The sequence below is a fragment of the Rhipicephalus microplus genome, chromosome 1 (assembly GCF_043290135.1).
Source record: "Rhipicephalus microplus isolate Deutch F79 chromosome 1, USDA_Rmic, whole genome shotgun sequence".
Taxonomy (NCBI): domain Eukaryota; kingdom Metazoa; phylum Arthropoda; class Arachnida; order Ixodida; family Ixodidae; genus Rhipicephalus; species Rhipicephalus microplus.
In genome coordinates, this window is record NC_134700.1 from 67,513,576 (window position 1) to 67,535,339 (window position 21,764).

Consider the following 21,764-nt stretch of genomic DNA (forward strand, 5'->3'; position numbering starts at 1 on the left):
GCATTTTGCCTCATGAAGGAAGGGAAAAGAAATGAGGGAGCATTACGTAACTCAAGTCAAACCCAACGTGTCAACAGAGGGAAGTCCTCCGTGCCGGCTCAACACTTGATCAAAATGTCAGAGCCTGCAAAACGTTTTAGTACTCTCGTATACAGTGGACATTTACTAAACGGAACCTGAAGGGACCATGAAAATATGTTCCATTTAACAGGAGTTCCGTTTACTGAGAGATGAGCAAGGTTGCGGAATACAAGCATGAAACCAAACTTGTCAAAGCACTTGTTGCATTTAAGCAGCAGTTCTGTTTAAGATATTTCCGTTTACCGAGAGTCTACTGTATATTTCGTTCTTGAACCTTCTGCGTGAGCCAGCTGCCGGTCTGTGCCGAAAGGTGCATTTCAATTAAAAGCTAAGAGGCGCCATGCTCTGAAGTATTGGCAAGTCTCGTTGCTAATGTCATCTTGCGCAAAAGGTCACGTGTTGTGCCGACAATGCTGGCTTCAAAACGACTTGGCTTGCCAAGGCTGGCCACGTGACGTCTTGCTCCCTCATTTCTTTTTCTTTCCTTCATTTTGCGCCCCCATCGAAATGCGACCACCAGAATCGCACCCGTATGCTAGGACCTAGCAGCAAAACAGCTTAACCGCTAAGCTACCCCCGCAGCCAAAACAGCATTTCAATACATGTAGACATCGGATTTTCTGTCCGATCACCCACTACAAAGCGCAAGGCATCACTAATTATGATCAAAAACAACTAATAACCTTTTGTGGGCCCGGGTCGAGCCTGGTAATGAACACCCGCGCCCTGGATAAGTTTAGTAATGATACCACAGGCCGGGCTCGGCTGGGTTCGGTCATGTTCGCTCAGGCCTGGACTGGGCCTAGGCTTGGGACCATGGGCATGAGTTGGGCTAGGGCTTCATAAGGCTTGTTTGAGCCGAAAAATCAGGCCCGTGCAGTGCTCTATCGTAAGGCACTTCATTTTGTGTTGAGTTTTTGTACGCTGTTTGCCGTCAAAATAAAACAACTTCCATGTGACGGACACAATTCAAATTTGTCCAGAGGACATACACATACTGAACAATCGAATCAGGGGCACATCTTCATTCTGAAATTTGATTTCAGTGCTCCTTTAAGGCACGTGGGTGCTTAGTGCATCCAGTTAACCTTGGCAAAAGAAAAAGAGCCATATTGCTCGAGCTGCGAGCCAGCGAAAAATTCTCGCAGATCAGCATAGTGAATGATGATGAAGGAGATTGTTCGAGAGGTTTAATCTGGTCATCTGTGAATGTTGTCTACATCTGTTCAATCATCATCATAAAAATGCGCGACATGAGAGTCGAGGGATAGTAGCAATACTTACTGCCGCAAAGCAGCTCATTTGAAACGCGTTTGTGCTGCCTTGGCAGAACTAAACACAGCGCATTTTAAACGCCTTTGTGCAAAGCTAGAGGATCTTGTATGATAGGGTGTAGTGGAAAGTTCGAGAAAGGGATGTCTATATGAGTGTACGTGATGATGGTGGGACGCTTGTATAAAAAGCACCCGAGAGAACAACGTGACATTATGTGTCCGTCTGGCCTCGTGGGCTCTCACCGCAGGGTCCGCTTATTGATGAGCCCTCTTCGTTTTGGCCTCACGACCTCTCACGGCAGGGTTTTGGTGGCGAGCCTGTGCTGCTGCAGCGTTCTGAGCCCTCCACGCCGTTGCCTTGACTTTCTAGGGGTTCATGACGAGTAGCATTAAAGTGAGCGCCATTTGCCTTGCGTGCTCACTTGCCTGAATCAGCACTCTTTAAATCACTGAAGGGAGCACAGCTGTGCCTCTTAGCAAAGGCAGGAAGAACCACTGGCTACGGTGATGGACAAGCCCCAAAAATAAAGAGCCAGTCCCTATAACAGAATGCTTTAAGCTCTTGGCCTGCTCCGCGGCGGCAGCTGTTTCATCCCTGCTTCTCTGTCACTTCAAGTCATGCCACGTGTTGAGTCACGGAGACGCATGGCAGCTGCACTAACTCGGAGCCTCACTGCTACCGTACCACTGGACCAGGCGAATGTTTAATAGCTGCTTTGCTGGCACTTGGTCCTATTCTCGCGCTGGATGGAATATCAGCCGAGTCATGTGTGCGTGAATTTCAGTGTGAGCAACAGGTTGACTCCATTTAACCAATAGATACAGCTAGACAGCGGGCTGTGAAATTGCAGCAAAGGCCTGCTGGAATGCCGGAGCAAAAAAAGGCCACATTAGTATGTTACTGACAAGATTACCAAGAGCTGAAGCACGCATCCAGACACTTTGTGTGCATAGCTTTTCCAAAACCAAGTCAAACATACCCTTCGTTCGAAGTAATGAGGTTCACAAGAATTAACTCTCAGCCAATTTTTTTCATTTGTATCTTGTATCTTGTAACAGCTGAAACAAGAAAATGTAACATAATGTACAAATTCTTTAGCCCGATGTGGGATTATCGGATACGGTTTTGCGTTGAAGAATCTTCGAATGGTTCCTGACAGCACAGAAATGTTTCCTGACAACGGCCGCAAGCAAAAAAGTTGTACTATGATTCTTTACCACCATATGGTATCGCACAATTTCAAAAACGTTGGGAAATGCTTTGGTGTACACAGGTTTTTTTCCCCCCTCCCCCAAAATGGCCCATTTTTGCGTGCATGTAATGAGCAAGATTGACAAGGCACCTAGCAGTAGTCCTTTTGTTTTCCATGCTGACAGCAGGGCAAGGTATATCCCCTGCGCTTGTGCAGCAGTGTATGAATTCTCTCTCATTTGGGGTCGTGTGTGTATCAGTCAAACAGGCCATTGCATAAATAGCAGGTTATAGGAACATTCCAAGAATTGTTCATCTGACGTTTATTTCTATGTGGCAAAGCGCTGCAGTATTTGCGAAAAGGCGACAAAGAAGGTGTTCCACCTACTTCTGGCAAGAACCAGGGTATTGTATCATCATAAGGACTGCCAGACACGAGAGCTCTACGAGGCCTACGTGATTAAAGGGGCCCCGCAACACTTTGTCTTCTGCGTTCTGCAGCACTGGAGTTTGTGTAGTGCTGAATACTGAGATGAGTGCAAAAAGAATTATCAAAATCGGTACACGGTTACAGAAGTTACTAGCCTTCAAGCTTCAAAACCTCTGCAGACGATCAGAAAAAACATTCCCTTTTGCACTCCCACTGACGTCAAAGACCGTTTCCGATCATCATGCACCTTTTATGTGGTGGCTGTTGTGTAGCGCTCCTGGCGCCATTTTTTAATTGTTTTTGCACTGTCATATTGTTTAAAAACAGAAATAATTTTTTATAGGAGGAAGTATAAACAGTACTTTTATAGTTAACCTTTAGTACACAATGGTGTGGCCTAGGTGGGGCCGTGCGAGTGTTACGCTCGACTTGTCACGTCGAACCACTCAAAATGCATAGCCTATGTGGTCATTCTCACATGAAAAAGCATCACTTCCGATCACAAAAATGGCTGCCGTATGTTGCTTTAGTTTGAAAACACTGTGGTTTTCCTGTAGAAATAAAATTATAGCAGCTTTGTTTTTGGCGTTAATACTCATGCAGCGATATCAGGGCATTCCACAGTTTGAGAAGTGATGAAAACAACTCGTTTAGTTTGTGTCACAGTGGTACGTGTGTCAGGGCTCCTTGCTGATTGTAAAGTACAGTACCTAGAAGCTTGATTGTTGCACAGTGTTTGAAGCACTCATGTGACCATCTTTTGCAAATGAGCTCATGCTGTCTTTTCAGGCTCATTTTATATAGTCATCCTTCACTCGATAAATTTTGATCATGAGTCTGCAGACATGCTGTCTATTACTTTCTCTGGGACCTTGTTATATTAATGCACTTAGACCTTTTAGCACATGATGTACTACAGCTCGAAATTAGTTGTAGTTGTGTAAGAGTTGTTCTTTTGCACAGTCCCTGAAGTGCACCTTGGTACCGCTTGATTCGAGCCTCTTCGTGCAAAAAATTTGGCAAAAGCATTATAGCGTGGTTCGCTCATGAGACTATGGGACACATACCTCCAATTTCTTCCTCATAAGCTAATGGTCACATTTTGGTGCAAATTGCTTCAAATTATTCAGTGGTAGGAAACCTGTGCCAGTTGCACCAACCTGCGCCAACTGGAAATCACTGCACTATGCTGCTTCAAAAGAATGTTTTTGGCTAATTTGCGCCATTGTGGCGCAAGAAGGGGATTTTTGAACCAAAAGTAGTTGTGAGCGAAATTATGAGATGATCGCCATCTTGTACACTTGCGCTGCTTCATTTGCATACAGTTGCGCTGCTGCAACAGCACGAAATTGGCCTATCAATTATTCCCACTTCCGCACGATTGCAGCAGTGCCTTTTCTGGTAATCACTGGCAAAGAACGAAGGCAATGTGGAGACCACCGATAAGCGCATCAGTATGACATCACCGATAAAAACCCTAGGTGTGTGGCTTAGCGTCGCTTTAAGCTTACTGCACACCTTTAATAGCTGGTGCCTACCTGAGCGCACAGGGGCTCCGATCACTTCGACTTCGATTGTTTTACGAGACCGTGTTCAGCATGCACCACTTTGCAGAAGCTAAAACAGCTTGGTTTTGCGAAGTAAAGCGTTTTGAGTCATGGTGCACCACGTGACAGGAAGCATACTGCACTCTTTCGTAAGGCAACAACCCTAACACGTCTCCGTCCGCTGCCAGGACCGCTAGAGCATCGCTTGCAGAAAGCTCGCATCATCGCGTTAACGCAATAGCCTTCTGGCTGCATCTGTGCGCGGTCTGAAGCATAGTGGGTGCAAGCGGCTGGCAAGGTATACAAGTAGGCGAAGCACTGCACGCAGCCAGCCAGTAGACAATCGGCTCCCCTGTGACCGTACTGCATCTCAAAAAAGCTGTGAGGGGGCGAAGGTTTATTGCAGTGCCCCCCTCCCTATCATGTCAAGTTATGGGGCTCGCTTTGCACCTCCCTCTTACCCCTCTTTGCCTCCTGTGCACACGTCTATGTGAGTGAGTGCGCACGTGCACTGATAGAACTTAATGCTGCAGCCAGCTAGTTAGTGCAGTATCCTTCGCTGTTTTATGTCTCCGCTTCTGTATAGGATCCTGCTTTTGTTTATTTTCTTGTACTTATTTGTGGGCTTGCTGTATTTATATCGATGACCATGTAAGCGGAGAGAACTATAAACTGAATTAAAGCTAAATGTTCTTCCTCTGTGTGTATCAGGAAAACACTCATGTGTGCTCCAAGCACAGAGGTAGCTGCTCCATAAGCAGATTTTGCCTGCTCCAATGGCTACTCCAAAATGCTGTAAGGCATTCCCACCACTGACGATTTCTACACACGTTATTTACATAGACTACTGCAGGCTCATTTTTCGTTATCATGCAAAAATATCGATAAACCAACAGAGGGTTAAGCAAAGTGAAACAGTAATAACTAAAGCTGTGTCAATAGCAAAATTTTGGATGCGAAGCAAATTCGAATACTTAAATGGGAGTGCGAATCGAATTGAATATTTTTGTAAAAGTTCGAGGCAACATAAAGAGGAGAAAAAGTTGAAGAGGATTACTAAGCATATTCTTATAAGGCGTAGCAACATGAAAATGTGTTTTTTTTTTTTTTTCACTAGGTTGATGAAGGGCTGGCAGCGTGGTATTTTATAGTTGGCTCATAAAAAATTAGGCAATGCCGACCCACATTCCATTAGCGTATGACTTGGTACAACCAAAGTGTTGCCGACAACACTTTACACTTCAGAAGAAGCCCAACTGATGTGATGGACAACGGTGTGCTCCCTTCAAGTAAGGAGTTCCAAATCTGCCTCATAGACATCAACGTACCAAGACATTTGAAATTTTGGATGCTAAATAACTTTGGCATACGATTTCTCGGACTCCAAATGTTAGGTCCAAAACAGCATTGATTGAGCCCCAACCTCTCGATCTGCCATGTATATTATCTTCATGTTGGAACTAGCGTTTTCTCCAGTCAATACCATTGTTACCGTAGAGGAGCTTGAAAAGCAGCTTTGCCGCAATTCGAGAATGTGATGACGTGAAGCATACTGCCAGTTCGAAGGGGTCCCTTTTAATGGAACGTTGACTGCATTTGTCTTTGGGAAGTTTCAATAGTTATAATCACAGCATATCCATAGAGTTCATGTTGATAATATGGGCGAAGCGTCCATACGTCCATCTGTCTGTCTGCTTTTGGATATGCTCTGCTGGGTACGCCGGAGAGATGGAACTGCCCTAGACCATAAGGAGCTTCTTCCCTAAAATCCCAGTGTGGATCAAATCGAATAGACATTCGAAGTGTTGAATATTCGTGCACCCCAAGTGATAATACGTACACATTAAATCTTTCTGTGTGGAGTGCAGGTCCTCAGTGATGGCCAGCAAGAGGGACCCCCCGGGGTGACGGTGGAGTTGCGTGACAAACAGGGCAAGATGCTGCAGAAGACTCTGAGCACCAAAGGAGGTGGCTATGTTTTCACACGCATCCTGCCTGGAGAATACACGCTGGTGGCCTCTCATCCCCTCTGGACTTTGGGTCGCTCCAGCACCACCGTCAAGGTACTACTCACTCTCTATAATCTTTTCCTCTCCTTAACACCTGAATTTATGCTCTTGTCACACAAGTTATTCCCCTGTTTGCTACACAAAATGGTAGTGTCTAGGATACCAAGTTTGGTAGTCTATGACATAGTGTGTGGATTCTCGTTGGAGGCTTTAGGAACATGCAGACATTGTGTGCTGACAGCCACGCACTTTTTTAACCTGAGCGCACGGGCGTCAGCCCCAGGCCTAAAATGAGCGAGAGTATGCTCACACGCAGTGAACTGGGCTCTGCAGCTTTTGTCTGCCAAGCTGTGAAACAAAGCAGACCCAGCCCCACCTGTTTTTTAACAAGGAATTGTTCTATGCCAGGGTCCACCAAGGCTCCACTGACCTTTTTTTTTCACCACTATGACATTGTGAAATATTGGCCAACAGATTGCAAAAGAAAAAAAAAAAACTAGAAGAAAAAGGTAAGCTAGTGGGAGTCTAACCTACGACCCCTCACTCTGCAGCACCGCGAAACAAATCGGCCGCAATGCATATGTTCTTGAGCGTAATAATGGCAAGCTATTTATATACACTAGTGACTGCTGGCAGTACACAGAGCTCGAAGAAACTTGTTCTTGTTATCATCAACCAGACAGCATGAATGGTACGTCTTAAAGGTCATTGCCTAAACTCGCACAGCTGCGCCAGTTTATTTGGAGTGGAAAACACAACAAGAATTCCACATCTCTGGGCCACCTTTTTCAGGTTATGGCTTATTTTGTGCACAAATGGCACTGCCTGTGGTCTCACATTCTCCCGTTTTCTCAAGTGCTCTTCCTGAGTACTGATTTTCAGCTTCCCCGCAGGGGCGTCAGCGAAAGCAGGCGTTTGGTGTGTAGCGACACTACAGGCCCGAGCTAACAGGGGGGGTTTCGATCTCCTCCCATGCCTAGCCGTGTGTGGCTGAGCCGTGTCCGGTAAATCTCTCTCTTCCTACATTTTCGTCTTTCTCACTTTTTAATGTTTACTGTCTACTTCTCCCTTCCGTTTACTTCCAATTTTTCCGGCGCCAAAGGTATCCCTGTGCAAATAGCCTACCTTGGTCTAGGCGCATTGGGTTATGGCAGTGTTGTACGGCCGACGTCTGCAAGCTTTCGGCATCTGCAAACTTGCAGCATCCCCTCGTAGGGCTCTGTGGTGGGTGGCCGTCAATTCTGCTGAACAACATACAATTAACATGCATAGAGCGTTCCCTTTGTTTAGTGATCGTGCCTCCTAAAAGCGGGTACGCTCTGAAGACGTCAATTTTTCAACCAGCCAAAACAAATCTTTACTCACTTCTATGGTATACATTGCGAGAAAAGTAAGAAGTAAGCCAGAACTGTATCCCCCTTCGTAGTTGCTAGGTGGTTAACCGAAACTCTCGGTGCCGAGTACAAGGTTACCAGAATGGCCAGCGGAGACCTACTCCTTGAGATACGAGAGAAAGACCAATTCGAAAAGCTGAACTCTCTCCCAACTTTTGGCGACACACCAATCAGTATTACATCGCACAGGTCTATGAACTCGGCTCGCGGGGTAGTGTCAGACGCAGATTTGCTTGACCTCATTGAAGCTCAACTTCTGGAAGGGTGGAAGAGCCAGAACGTTACCAACGTACAGCGTGTTAAGATAAGAAGGGGAAAAAAGAACACGCCAAATAAACACTTAGTATACTGACCTTTGTTACGAGCGATCTGCCGGAAACCATTCGAACTGGGTATACAAAGACTTCCGTGAGGTCATATATTCCAACGCCTGCCGTTGCTTCCAATGTCAAGGATATGGCCACGGCTCGCAAAGCTGTCATGGCCGGCAAACTTGATCTCTCTGTCGAGTTGTGGGTCACACGTTCGACAACTGCGAAGAACTGGCACACTGTTAACTGTGGTAGGAATCATGCTGCATACTCACGGTTCTGTTTGTCTTGTGGCTGGTGCCGCACGAGCGGCCCGGAGCGCGAGCGGCCCGTGCCCGCGGAGAGAGACGATACGCACAACAGCTGCTCAGCTAACGAAAAAGGCCCCCCCACTTTATTCGGGGCAGAATATATACAATCTCAGGGGCGCCACATGCTAGTGGCAGCCGAACTAAATGACTGAAGGGTGGCGACCTCTACATCTCCCTCCTTGAAGACCAGACGGAAGACGGAGGACGCCAGACACTGCACATCACAAGTTCAGGTGGTTCAGAGGCACAACACGGCGGCCACTACGTGTTCGTGTCACACCATCACTGCGGTCACTGTCTGCAGGGGGCAGTACAAGGGAATCGGGTGGTTGCACTGTAGTAGTTCGCTGGGGTTCCAAAGGGGGCAGTGTTCACTCTGGCTCCTGCTCCTCAGACGGCGGTGGTTCCACCCTTGGCGCTGGAGGTGCAAAAGGCACTAGGTGACGCCGGTTGTAGGACGCCACCCTGCTCAGTTTCCACGACATAACTTCGTGGTCGGCGTGCTGGGCTAAGCACTGTAGCTTTGACCTGATCAGGTCGTACCCAGACACACTGGCCTGTTCGGAGCGATAACAGATCTTGAGCTCTGTGATGCCTGTTAAAGTCAGCGGCCTGTTTCTGCTTGTAGCCTGCATCTTTTCTCCTCACGTTTTTCCGCGACGCCCGGTGAGGACATAACTGGGAGTCCTGTTTCGGCACTTTGGTTCGGAGTTGTCGTCCCATCAAGAGCTGGGCCGGGCTGAAGCCATCGACTCCGGGGGTGTTCCGGTAGCTGAGCAAGGCCAGATGAGGGTCTGTTGCTTTGCGAAACAACTCCTTGATGGTCCTGACCATTCTCTCCGCCTCTCCGTTCGATTGCGCATAGTGCGGGCTGCTGGTGACGTGGTCAAAGCCGTAAGATGCCGCCAATGCTGCAAACTCGCGTGAAGGGAACGGTGGACCGTTGTCTGATCTGACTTCTCACGGAATCCCATGCCGGGCAAAGATGCTTTTGAGAACGTCGATGACTGCCTGAGCCGTTGTGCTCCTCAAGGTTACAACTTCAGGGTACCTGGAGTGGTAGTCCACCACCAAGATGAATGTCTGGCTGCGGAGGTAAAACAGGTCCATGCCGACAAGTTCCCAGGGACGTCCAGGTAGGACCGTGGAGACCAGGGGCTCTGCAAGGTTCACCCGAGTGGAAGCACATTGCTCGCAGTTAATTACCAGAGAGGTAATGTCTGCCGAAATGCCAGGCCACCAAATGGACTCTCGAGCGAGAGCTTTCGTCCTGTTGATGCCTTGGTGTCCTTCGTGCAACAGCGTCAAAACAGCCGGCCGAAGAGAATGCGGGATGACCATCCTGGCGCCTTTCAGTAGAACACCGTCGCAGACAGAGAGCTCATCTGCTGCTGAGGCATACTGGGAGAGGTGCAGTGGCAGCTTGGACTTCTGTGGCCAACCATTCTGGCAGAAAGAGGTGAGGGTTCTGCATTCGCCATCGGACTCTTGTGCTTGTCGCACGTCCTCTGGGCTTAGCGGAAAGGCTTCTGACATGCCGCTGACCACTTGAGCTACAAACAATTCCACGGTGTCCAGGGGGAGGGACGCCTTTTGGGTGATGCGTGACAAGGTATCTGCCGTAGCTAACAGCTTTCCTGGCACGTGGAGCATTCGGAACTGGTATCGCATGGTCTTTAACCTGATTCTCTGTATGCGAGGCGGCAGCATGTCCAGCTCCATCTTGCCGAAGAGAGAAACGAGTGGTAGGTGATCTGTCTCAACATCAAAGGTGATGCCGCGGACGAATTCGTCAAACCGTTGGATAGCCCATGTTGTTGCCAACGCTTCCTTTTCTGTCTGGCTGTAACGCTGCTCTGTCTCGGTCATTGATCTCGAAGCAAACGCAACTGGGCGGCGCTCTCCAGAGGGTTGTGTCTGCAGCAAGACTGCGCCCAGTCCGAATGAGCTTGCGTCAGCCGAAACTGTGGTGGCGTATGATGGATGGTACTTGGCCATGCAACGGTCTGATGTCAGGAGTTCCTTGATTTTCTCGAATGCAGCATTTTGTTCCTGCTGCCACACCCAAGTCGCACACTTGTTTAGAAGTGCTCTGATGGGAGCTGTGACCTCTGAGATGCAAGGCAAAAACCGGGCAAGATGGTTCACCATTCCGAGCAGTCGCCGGACACCTGCTATGTCGGTTGGAGCCTCCATGGCTTTGATTGCTTCGACCTTGTCTGGACTTGGACTGATGCCTTGTGCTGAAACGATGACTCCTAGGAAGGAGACTTCGGAGACACCAAAACGACACTTTTCTTGGTTCAACGTGATGCCTGCTTTTGCAAGGCGAGACAGCACCTGGTTCAGTCTGGCATCGTGCTCCTTGCGGGTGCGCCCAAAGACCAGAATGTCGTCTATCATATTGGCGACTCCTTCCTGGCCCTCCAGGATCCTGGCCATCTGTTTTTGGAAGTACTCCGGCGCGGAGGTGATGCCAAAGGGGATCCGGCAGAAGCAGTATCGGCCAAATGGGGTGATGAACGTTGTGAGCTCTTGGGAGTCTGCAGATAGTTTAACCTGATGAAAACCTGCTGTTGCATCCAGCTTGGAGAAAACTGTTGCGTCGCTAAGGAGGCCAAGGACTTGCTCTACCGTTGGTAGGATGTGGCGTTCCCAAAGGACAACCTTGTTCAGCTGAGTCAAGTCAACGCACAGCCGGTAGGAACCATCGGCTTTCCGTACTACAACGACACCAGAGCACCACGGGGTTGGTTTGTCGACGCTGGGGATCACGCCTCCTTCCTCCAGTTTGTCAAGCTCGTGACGGACGACCCCGAGTAGCGGGATGGGAATCCTACGAGGCACACTTGGGGAGAAGGGTACAGCGCCAGGTCTCGGAAGGATAGCGTACTCGTCCTTGAGGGTGCCCAATCCCTGGAAGAGCTCAGCACGCAATGTTGCTTTCGGAGTCTGAAGTTCGTCGAGAAACTTTACAACCTCCAGAGCTTGATGCGCCGGCAGTCCAAGAAGAGGTACGGTGACAGACTGGATCACGTACAAGCGCTGAGAGCTCATTTCCCGTGCCACCGAAGTCTCACCACGTACGAACCCAGCACGCCCAGCGGCTGACCGCCAGGTCCGGTGAGCAGGCTGTTGACGGGGTCGAGCTTGGCCGGCAATGCAGGGAAGTCGCTCGGAACGGCGGACACCTCGGCTCCGGAATCGACCTTGAACTGCGCTGTGTAGTTGTCAACAGTGGTGTCGACGAACTTTGCCGCGGCGAGCGTCCTGACAGCGTGTAGCTGAATGGAGCCGAGCTTCTGTTTTGCCTGCCGCGCGCGGCACACTTTTGCAAAGTGTCCTTTCTTTTCGCAGGAGTTGCAGACGGAGTTTCGAGCAGGGCAGTTAGAACGTGGATGTGGCGCGCGGCCGCAGAATTCACATGTTGACGGCTGGCAGGAGCGCTCTGCTTTTCGCGGGGGCGAAGGCCGCTTATCGTAGTTGCGGCGGCGAGAGGCGAACTTCGTATCTCGTACGGCGTCGAGGTGTAGCTCGCGGAAGTGCTTTGCACAGTTTTGAGGCAACGTTTTTTCTTTGTCAGCGTCTTCTGATTGACGGGCCTGCATCCATGCTTCTTTGAGCGTCAGCTTCGCGTTCCGGCAAAGCTGGTCCGAAAGGCGCGAGTCGCGGAGGCCGACGACGAATCTATCGCGTACAAGCCTTTGCTCCACCTCAGCTGACGGATAGTTGCACCGCTTCACCATTCTACACAGTTCGGCGTAGTAGGCGTCGACGCTCTCGTCGGGTAACTGAACACGCCGGTGAAAACGCGACGACTCGTACAGTTCATTCGCCGGATGCACGAAGTGGTCGGTGAAGCTGGCGGCAAGCGCTTGAAATGAGGCGAGTGATGCGGTGTCGAGCGAGAATGTCTCAAGAAGTGGGCGGGCCTCCGGCCCCATGCAGTACAACGACGAGCGTACCTGCATGTCGCCGGATGCTTGAGTCAGGCCGGAAACGACAGCGTAGTCCTCGTAGCGGCTGAGCCATGCTGGCCAGGTTCCCGGGTTCACAAAGTCGAACGGTGCGGGCGGCTGGAGGTTGAGGCTGAGCTTTTTCGGCGCCACTCCGTCGAGGGCCATCGTCGTGCGGTACGGGCGAGTTCGGGATGAGGGGGCGTTACGCAGCCACTTCTGACACCATGTCTTGTGACTGGTGCCGCACGAGCGTCCCGGAGCACGAGCGGCCCGTGCCCGCGGAGAGAGACGATACGCACAACAGCTGCTCAGCTAACAAAAAAGGCCCCCCCACTTTATTCGGGGCACAATATATACAATCTCAGGGGCGCCACATGCTAGGGGCAGCCGAACTAAATGACTGAAGGGTGGCGACCTCTACACTGTTCATTTTTGAAAAAAAGAAAAAGAGATCATCACAATAAACAAAAAAGAAAACATCACATTTAAAGAACCAAGAAGAAAAGTGTCATCGTTTTATGACCGCACATATGCTGATGCGGTGCGTCAGAAGGCAGCATCGCACCAGCCCTCGCTACTCCTTCGGTCTGCGTAGAGCGAGCCATCGGCGGTGCCTCTGCCTCCAAGGCGGCAGTAATTGAGTCTACTCCACCTACTATTCAACTGAGACCAGAGACTCCAGAGTCCTCAGGTCTCAAGGCCTCCCTTCACCAGCGGAAGCCCAAACTTCGAACAACCAGCTCGCATGTGTGTGCATCCAGTGCTTCCTAGGAGGCAATGGATACGGTGGCACCCCTGGTGCCGAAAGAGCGGCGCGGCTCTCTGGAGCGCGCCAAGAGAACTGAAAAGCTGATAACAGGGCCTGATGACAGCCCTGTTACTTAAGCTCAAACTTTCAGCTTAAACAAGTCACTACCTTAATGTACACACAGCACTACTTTAGTTCTAATATGGAAACACAAATTATACACTGGAACGTCAAAGGAGTGCTTAAAAACCTCGACGATGTCCAACAGCTCTTACAGAAACACTCACCAAAAGTGCTGTGTGTACAGGAAACACAGCTAAAATCCTCTTATACAAAGTTTCTACGTGCTTACGTCATATTCCGAAAAGACCGAGATAATGCTGTGGCGTGGCCATCTGGTGGCGTGGCCATTATAAGTAATCAAAGGGTAGTGTGTACACATTTACCACTCCAGACATTCCTTGAGGCGGTGGCTGTCCAAGCAGTTCTTCTAAACAAACTCGTCACCGTCTGCTCTTTGTATATACCTCCACACCACCGTCTTGAAAGACGTGAATTCCAGTCTTTATTAGATGAACTACCTGAACCCTATCTGTTCCTTGGGGACCTGAATGCACATAGCCGTCTGTGGGGCGATTCTCACTGTGATGAACGAGGTCGTCTCATTGAACAGTTTCTCTTTTCTTCTGGTGCCTGTCTGTTGAATAGGAAAGAACCAACGTACTACAGTTGAATTCCGTAATAACGAAACCCCGCAAGTACGAAATCCCCGCGACAACGAAATATTTACAGATCCCGGGCGAACGTTCATAGAAGCCCATGTTTACGTAGCTCACGGCAACGAAATGTGTTTAAACAGCGATCCCGCATTAACGAATTTTCTACCACGGTGCGGGCCTTATTTTACCCTCTCACCAAAGGTTAACTGTTGAAGATATGCTCGTATGCGTGTTATGCGCACTCAAAATTTGTAAACGTCTGCTTTTGCCATGCTAGCGTGGGCAACGCCATTTCTGTTTACTTAAGGGCGGACGCGGCTTTAGGATCGCGAAATATGGCAAAAAAATCGACTTTTTGAAAATTAAGTTTTCAGTTTCTGGAACCCTTTTTCTATCCGATTCCAAAATATCTACAATGAAAACCACGCAGAAGTGCTTCAGAAAATTCATTTCCCACCTAGGTAGCGAAACTTTTTCTGGGAATCGCGAGAAAACAGCAATCTTCAAAAAATTATGGCTTCGCGATGTCGGGTCCGGGAGCCGGCATTTTGGGCTCATAGGAAAGAGCATTTATTCGTGTTTAACTTTCTCGCCTCAGCTGGCTCTTCTCTTTAAAAACAAACGCACAAAAAGCAAATGTTTGAAGGTCGTTTCGAGGCTCTTGATTCGCTGTGGCCGCCTTGTTGCCTCAGCTCGCCTCGCCATTGGCTCGATGCTCGCTCCCGGAGATCGTCGTCTGCTGCTTGTGCGTCGCGAGGACATGGCTCTCGAAAATTGCTACTTCGTGACGTGTTCACGGCTCGATGATCACTTAAGATATAATTACGCTTTAGTTAGGAGCAGTAGGCTGATGCGCGATCAGGTTACTACGAGCGCGGCGCGTTATTGGAGTCGTCTTTAGCCCTCACTCCGCCGACAGCGAGACTGCGGGCAAGAACGACGCGCTAGCACACTCATGGCGACATGCTTCGTCGCAAGCAACGAAGCTGTAAGCGGCGGCACGGTCAGATTACTACGAATGGCCGCACCAAATGCACGATCAGATTAGTACGAGCGCGGCGCATCATCGGAGTCAGCTTTAGCCCTAACTCCGCTGACAGCGAGACTGAGGGCAGGAACAATGCGCTAGCACATCCAAAACAACCAGCGGGTTGTTTTGGATGCGCTGGACACTCTTCGCTCTTTCTTCGGTACACATGACGACGACGTAGCAATGGACCACTTTTTCCAGTGCGAAGGGTGAGCTTTGAAGTTGTTGCATGCCAAGGGTACGCAAAGTAAGTTGACCGACTATATGAGATTTTATATGAGAACGTGTATGCATTTTCTAATCAACCCGTATTTTACTGTAGGCACACTGGTGTCTCTTATACCCATTTGTCTCTTATAAAGCGGTTCGACTGTAGTAGTTAATGATGATGACGATGGCATTGTTGGCGGCACTGCTTCATTTAGGTTGGCCGTGAACACTACTTTCGCTCCTTTGTGATGCAGATTTGTATCACATCGCAATCTGCACACTCTGAGAATCATCTAAATTAATCAGGTTCCCGCCAAATATGACCTGATTTATCAATTTTATCCCTTTGAACACTACATAGGCCAGCTGGTTCCAAAGAACACATCTGAATTATGACATTTTTGAAAATGATAGGTGTCAAATTAATGAGCTTTTTCTGTATCTGTGTTACTAACAGAATGCTCACTGGTAATATGTGCACGAAAGCTAATAAACCAAACATGTCCCCAGGTAATTGACGACAATGGTACCCCCACCGAGAGCCTCGTGGTCGCTGGCTACGATGTTCGTGGGGAGGTCTTTGGAGAGGGTGACCCTATCCGAGGCGTGCACTTTGTGCTCGCATCTGGCAAGTCCAAGACAGCCACCAAGATGGTACTGCGAGGCTGCGAGGGCAGCCCGCCCCGTGGTTTTAGTCTGCCGACTGACCTGCACTTCCTGTGCTCTGTGACATCTGGCGAGGATGGACAGTTCATGTTCCCCGCTGTGCCTCCAGGCTCGTACAAGTTGCTGCCCTTCTACAAGGCGGAACGTATTGAGTTTGACATTGCGCCACGGCAGGCTGTCTTTTCTGTCAAGCACGGTGGCCACCGCTTCCCCAGCAAGTTCCAGGCAAGTCAAACAGCGGTCAGAGCAGCGCTTGATTGGCAGTATATCAGTTATAACAGCTGCATCTTACCTGTATGCACTTATTAACACGGCATAAATCTTACAAAAAGGGTTCAACTTAAAATGAGGACGATGCAACGAGCAGTGGAAAGGAAAACAATAGGTGTAATCATAAGGGAGAAGAACAAAGCAGAGTGGGTTGGGGAACAGATGTGTGCTAGGGACATTTTAGTCAAAATCGAGACGAAATGGGTGTGGGAAGAGCATGTGGTGGGAAGACAATATAATCACTGATTGTTGAAAACAATGCTTTTATTAAAACAGACCTTTGAAACAATCTTCAAGCTGCTAGACAAGTTTTTTCGTAGACCACCAAGCCCGTATTCTATCAAGGCAACAGAGCATCTAAGGATTCAATAAAAACTGCAATGGCCATAGAGCAACGGAAGCGGACTCCGGCAAACATGCTTTTTCATATACAGTGTGCTCGGCTCACAATCAGAAAGAAAGGAATCAAATCAGTATTTTTACCACCCGACAACAGTGACATGCCTTTGTCCCCTAGAGTCAGAAGCCGCATCGTGAGGTGCAAAAGTTTCCACAGCTTCACCGCTCAACAACTTAAAATGTAAGCACATATCTATAACAGCCTAGCAACTAAGGGTCTGCCAATATTCGGGGTTTTGAATATTTTTGTAGCAGTATATGCTATTCGATTCGATTAGCACTGGAATTTTACTATTTGAACTATTCCAACTGACCAAAGACAGATACGCTCAACGTCCAATTGGCAGTACCCCCTTAGAGATGGACAATTAAAATGCTTAATCAATTAATCATTAATTGATATAGGTTTTCATTGAATAATTTTTAAAGTAATATTGTTATTGATTAATCAAAATTTTACTTGCACTTTAAAAAAGGGTTTTCACTCGCTTGAGGAGCATTGTTTGTGTGAGAATGGAAGCTTGAACTAATTGGTATGTGTTCATCTTGGTTGACACAGAACTTATAAGAGGAAGACAAAGAAGAAACATACGTATTTTTGCCATTTTATTTACTTTACTTTAAATCACCTAACATTCTACAAATATTATTTTAAATTTATACTTCGCATTCTTGGCCAGTGCCCCAGAGTTGTTACGTGGCATATATTGAAGGAAAAACAAACAAATGAAAAATGGCCTCGAAGCCTGTCTGCTCAAGTGCACCTGTCAGTGCCTGTCATGTGGTTCTTATTCTTCATTGTCTTCTCGTGTGTGCTTCATCAATCAAGATAACGCATTGTTTGTTTGATCTCATCTGAAGTCTTTCTATCAGACGTGCTACAGATAGCATGTGCACATTTGCACCCTCATGAAAATTCGCACTTTCAACCAAGAGGTACAGGTGAACCGTCGTTCATGGGTGATGTCACAGAATGAATGATCTGTGGCCATTATCCATGGATGATTCGGCAGCAAGTTGTAATTCCTCGAAACCTGCCTACCGTTATCGTTATCATTGTTATCGGAGGCGCTGTCGGGGACCACACTGGTTGAAATATATTATTATTATTATTATTATTATTATTATTATTATTATTTTGTGGCCATGCGTAGATACACAAGGACGGAGGGAAAAGAGGGAGAGAAGACGCACCCAAAACATGCAGCTTGTCGAGGGTTAGGAAATCCTGCGAAAGGTAAAGCAGAGATTAAGGGGAAGAGGAATCAGATAAGGCACTGGCAGTGCATGCATGTTCGCCAAGTGCTTGAATTCAAGAGCATCTTATGCGCTGGAGCTCTGCTTATAGGCATCATCCTCTTGTAGTCCTCGAGAGACAAGCTTTGAGATTATGCTTAGGTCTGCCGCCATTTTTGGCAATCAAGGTCTTGTGTATAAAAGCTAGGCTCCTTTCACTTGCTGTTTGGTTTAAATTGTCAGTAGTGCAGTCATTTCCAAGGCTGTATGAATACTCGGTTACGTATTCAGAAACAGTTCTTATTGCCCATCCTGACTTTTTTTTCGCACCTTATTAGCTAAGATTTCAAATGCCTCAAACTTTAGTTACACGAAGCCTTCTTGATAAATGAGGTTTCAGATTAATGACCTGTGTGTAATCAGTAATAGCAACAACTCTATTTTTCCAAACAATGCAAAACTAATGCAGCTCCGCTTTTAAAATGCTGTACACTTAAACCTCGTTATAATGAACCGGGTACAGCAAAATATTGGTTATAATGAAGTAAATTAAAAATAGTCTTGCAATAGCTATGGTGTTGAAAACAAAACTTTATGATGAATTTCTGGATATAACAAACCTATTTTTGTGCAGGAGACAACATTGTTATCATGAGGTTTGAGTGTATTAACGATTACCTGACACATACGCTAATAAAGACAGTCATAGCGATGTATGCTTTACAAAGTCAAGAAAAATGTGGAAACGAAACTTGCTGTCCTGTTTTAGGTTGGCTATTTTCTCTTCGCCTCCCACATTTTGTGCTCATCTTTATAGACAATTTCGCCAAAGTATACCGGTCTCTGGCAACATTATGCATTTACCGGAAAATCATCTGTGGAAATTTTTGGTTTATCTTGTTTTTGCGTCATTTTAGCCTTTGTTGATGGCCGCGGCGGCTTGTGTTTTTAGGTTTTATGTGGATCAAATTATTCTGATGTAGCGCTGGCAACTCAAGCACAGCTTTGTCCAGCCAGGATGCAGTTCATGCCTGAATTAATTTTATATGTTAGTGAAAATGTTCTGTTTTCAGACCGATGACGATAGAAAGAGCGCCTACATTGCAGTGACGACGTGAGAGAACTGGATTTCCACTAAGAGCGCGTAGGTTTGTTCTGCCCACTTCATCAAAGGCGATGTAAAGCTCAGCGAAGACGAATGGCACAGAGGCGATACTCAGACGTTAGACTAGTCGAAGGACCCTGGTTACCGGGAACACCAGTGGCAGATAAGTGTACTGACGCCTGAAATAGGTGGCAAAACATGAAAGCTAACACTGAAAATTCATCGTAAAAGGGTTGATTTTATAGTCTCAACGATATCAATGTTGTGTACTGTTCGAAACAACACAGAATACAAAGTAGCCATGCTTAGCATGAATCGCCGCACAGTGCACATCGTGGTGTCCATGTTTCGTTGTAGTTGCATTTTATTTTTTTGAAAGCGACGCCGGCAAGTACGCTCTCACCTGTGCGAGCAAATGACTCATCGCGTGTCTTTCTGCCGCTCATGAACATCACCGCATTCTAGCTAATTTATATTTGGGTATGAACTGTAGGTTTAGGTGGGTCCAACTTGAAAATTTGACTCATGAATAGCTTACTTGTGAGTGAACCATGACACAATCAACTCTCATTAATTCAAACTCAAAGGAACCGCTAAATATTGCTTGAATTATCAAGACGTTTGAATTATCAGAAGTCCTCAGATAGATGACTCTGAGTGGCGTGGCACTGCATATTATGATTAGGCATTGATTTTTTCACATTTAAAAATTTTTCAAGTGTTTTTAAGCCCCAACTGCACTCGGTGAACAGAAATCAGTGATGTAAAATGCACAACCTAATTGGCCATTTACTGCTGATCAGACCTTTTAAAGAAATTGTGGATTGCAAACTGCTTCATTGCTATAGGTTTGTGCCTTCAGCACAAAGCTCTCTATACCATTTGAGAAGCATCACGGTTTACCATGCATGTGTTTCATTTCAAACATTTGTTTACTTGCAAAGCCTTTTCACTTGAAGGCTGTGGGGTCTCGAATTGGCGAGCGCCATCACTACGCTCTTGGAGAAAACGGACACAGTAGACGCATTTGGGAGAAACCGAAATACACATATATTTAACTACTTTTTAATCGGCAATATCGTCAGCCTAATTATTATTACATCAATCGTGAGCAACACGCTAGGACATTTTTACACAATAATAAACAGCACTCAACAACATAGTGGGCATTACCGCTCGTGAACACGCCACCTATCGCTCAATAGTTGTTACCCGTTTGATTGCAGGTATGTAGGTATGTATTTTGCAATGTTTGATTGCAAAATACATACCTACAAAAACGATAACAGAGCGGATCGCATCCCCATGGTTCAGCGTTAAGTTAAAACGGCTCAAAAGAAAAAGAAATAGGCAATTTAGAGCGGCAAAAACATCCACCGACCCACACACATGGGATAAATATCGAGCAACATCGAAAAAGTTCGATTCACTCCTGTCTAAATCCAAACGCACCTTCTTCTCGTAGACACTGCCAGCTCTGATTCGCACTAACCCTAAGCAGTTCTGGAGGACCATTAACCCCAAACACGTAAACCCTACAGTTTCCTTGCTTGACTCCTCAGGAACTGCTATTCCTGACTGCAAGGTTGCCGAGTCCCTTAACTCCACATTCTGCTCAGTATTCACCCGCGAGCCAGACGACGGCCCTGTGTCCCTTTCTACTAAATTGCACTCCATCATGCCCAGCATTACATTCCAACCACACGGCATCTCAAACGTCATTGACTCCCTGAAGCTATCTTTGGCCTCAGGCGTTGACGGCATAAATGCAAAAATTCTTAAAAACACCAAACACCTCTCTAGCATCATTCTTAGCCATATCTTCCAGCAGTCCCTCTCAACAGGTTCTGTTCCCCAAGATTGGAAAACAGGAAAAGTGGTACCTGTCCCCAAGAAAGCCTCAGATAACGCGTTTCGTCCAATCTCTCTTACATGTGTTTGCTCTAAAATAATGGAACATATCATTTACACGCACATAGCTAGCTTTCTGAAATCTGCAAAGTTCTTTCATCCCAATCAACATGGCTTCCAAAAAGGTCTCTCCTGCGACACTCAATTGGCACTCTTCCTAAGTGACATTAATTCTAAATTAGACATTAACGTCCCCGTCGATGCTATCTTCATAGATTTCGAGAAGGCCTTCGACAAAGTTCCCCACAAGCGTTTGCTATCTAAACTTTCACATTTAAACCTTGACGAACATGTATTTGCATGGCTTTCACAAACTTTTTAACTAACCGACAGCAGTTTGTCTACGCTAACAACAGTTCTTCATCCTTATCTCCTGTCCTATCAGGTGTTCCTCAAGGGACGGTCCTCGGGCCCTTACTTTTTCTCATATACATCAACGACCTACCAGACAATATTTCTTCAAGCATTCGGTTGTTCGCGGACGACTGCGTCATTTATCGCCCCATTATCGATCCCAGTGATAACGTAGCACTCCAGCAAGACCTAAGGAAGATAGATGAATGGTGCAACAAATGGCTCATGGTGCTAAACATTCACAAAACATCCATCATGTCATTCCACAGGCGTCACTCCTATTCCACGTACAAATATTTCTTAAGTGGCTCCGCTATATTTCCTGTCTCGTCCACTAAATGTCTAGGTCTTCTTATTTCTCATGACCTTACATGGTCATCCCACATAAATCGCATTACCAGTGACGCGAATCGCGCGCTGGGCTTCCTCCGACATAACATTAACCTGGCTCCGTCCACAGTTAAATTATTGGCCTACGAAACGCTTGTTCGCCCAAAGCTGGAATTCGCGTGTGCAGTCTGGGACTTACCACAAGCTAACTCAAGTACCATCCTTGAATCCGTTTAGAACCGTGCGGCCAGATTCATCTTTTCCAATTATTCATACCA

At 47.2% G+C, this 21,764-nt stretch overlaps 2 protein-coding genes across 2 annotated transcripts in view; one reads left to right on the forward strand and one right to left on the reverse strand.

Moving 5' to 3' along the window:
- Window positions 1-21,764, forward strand: part of LOC119178741 (BOS complex subunit NOMO1) — a 104,241-nt gene that overhangs the window by 11,236 nt on the left and 71,241 nt on the right. The window contains exons 3-4 of the mRNA XM_037429974.2: window positions 6,393-6,587; window positions 15,726-16,106. Coding sequence (XP_037285871.1) covers window positions 6,393-6,587; window positions 15,726-16,106 — 576 coding nt within the window. The remainder of the gene's footprint in view (window positions 1-6,392; window positions 6,588-15,725; window positions 16,107-21,764) is intronic.
- On the reverse strand, window positions 11,603-12,743 carry LOC142770801 (uncharacterized). The gene has a single exon (XM_075872692.1). It carries the CDS (start codon window positions 12,671-12,673, stop codon window positions 11,603-11,605), a length of 1,071 nt encoding a protein of 356 aa, XP_075728807.1. The 5' UTR covers window positions 12,674-12,743.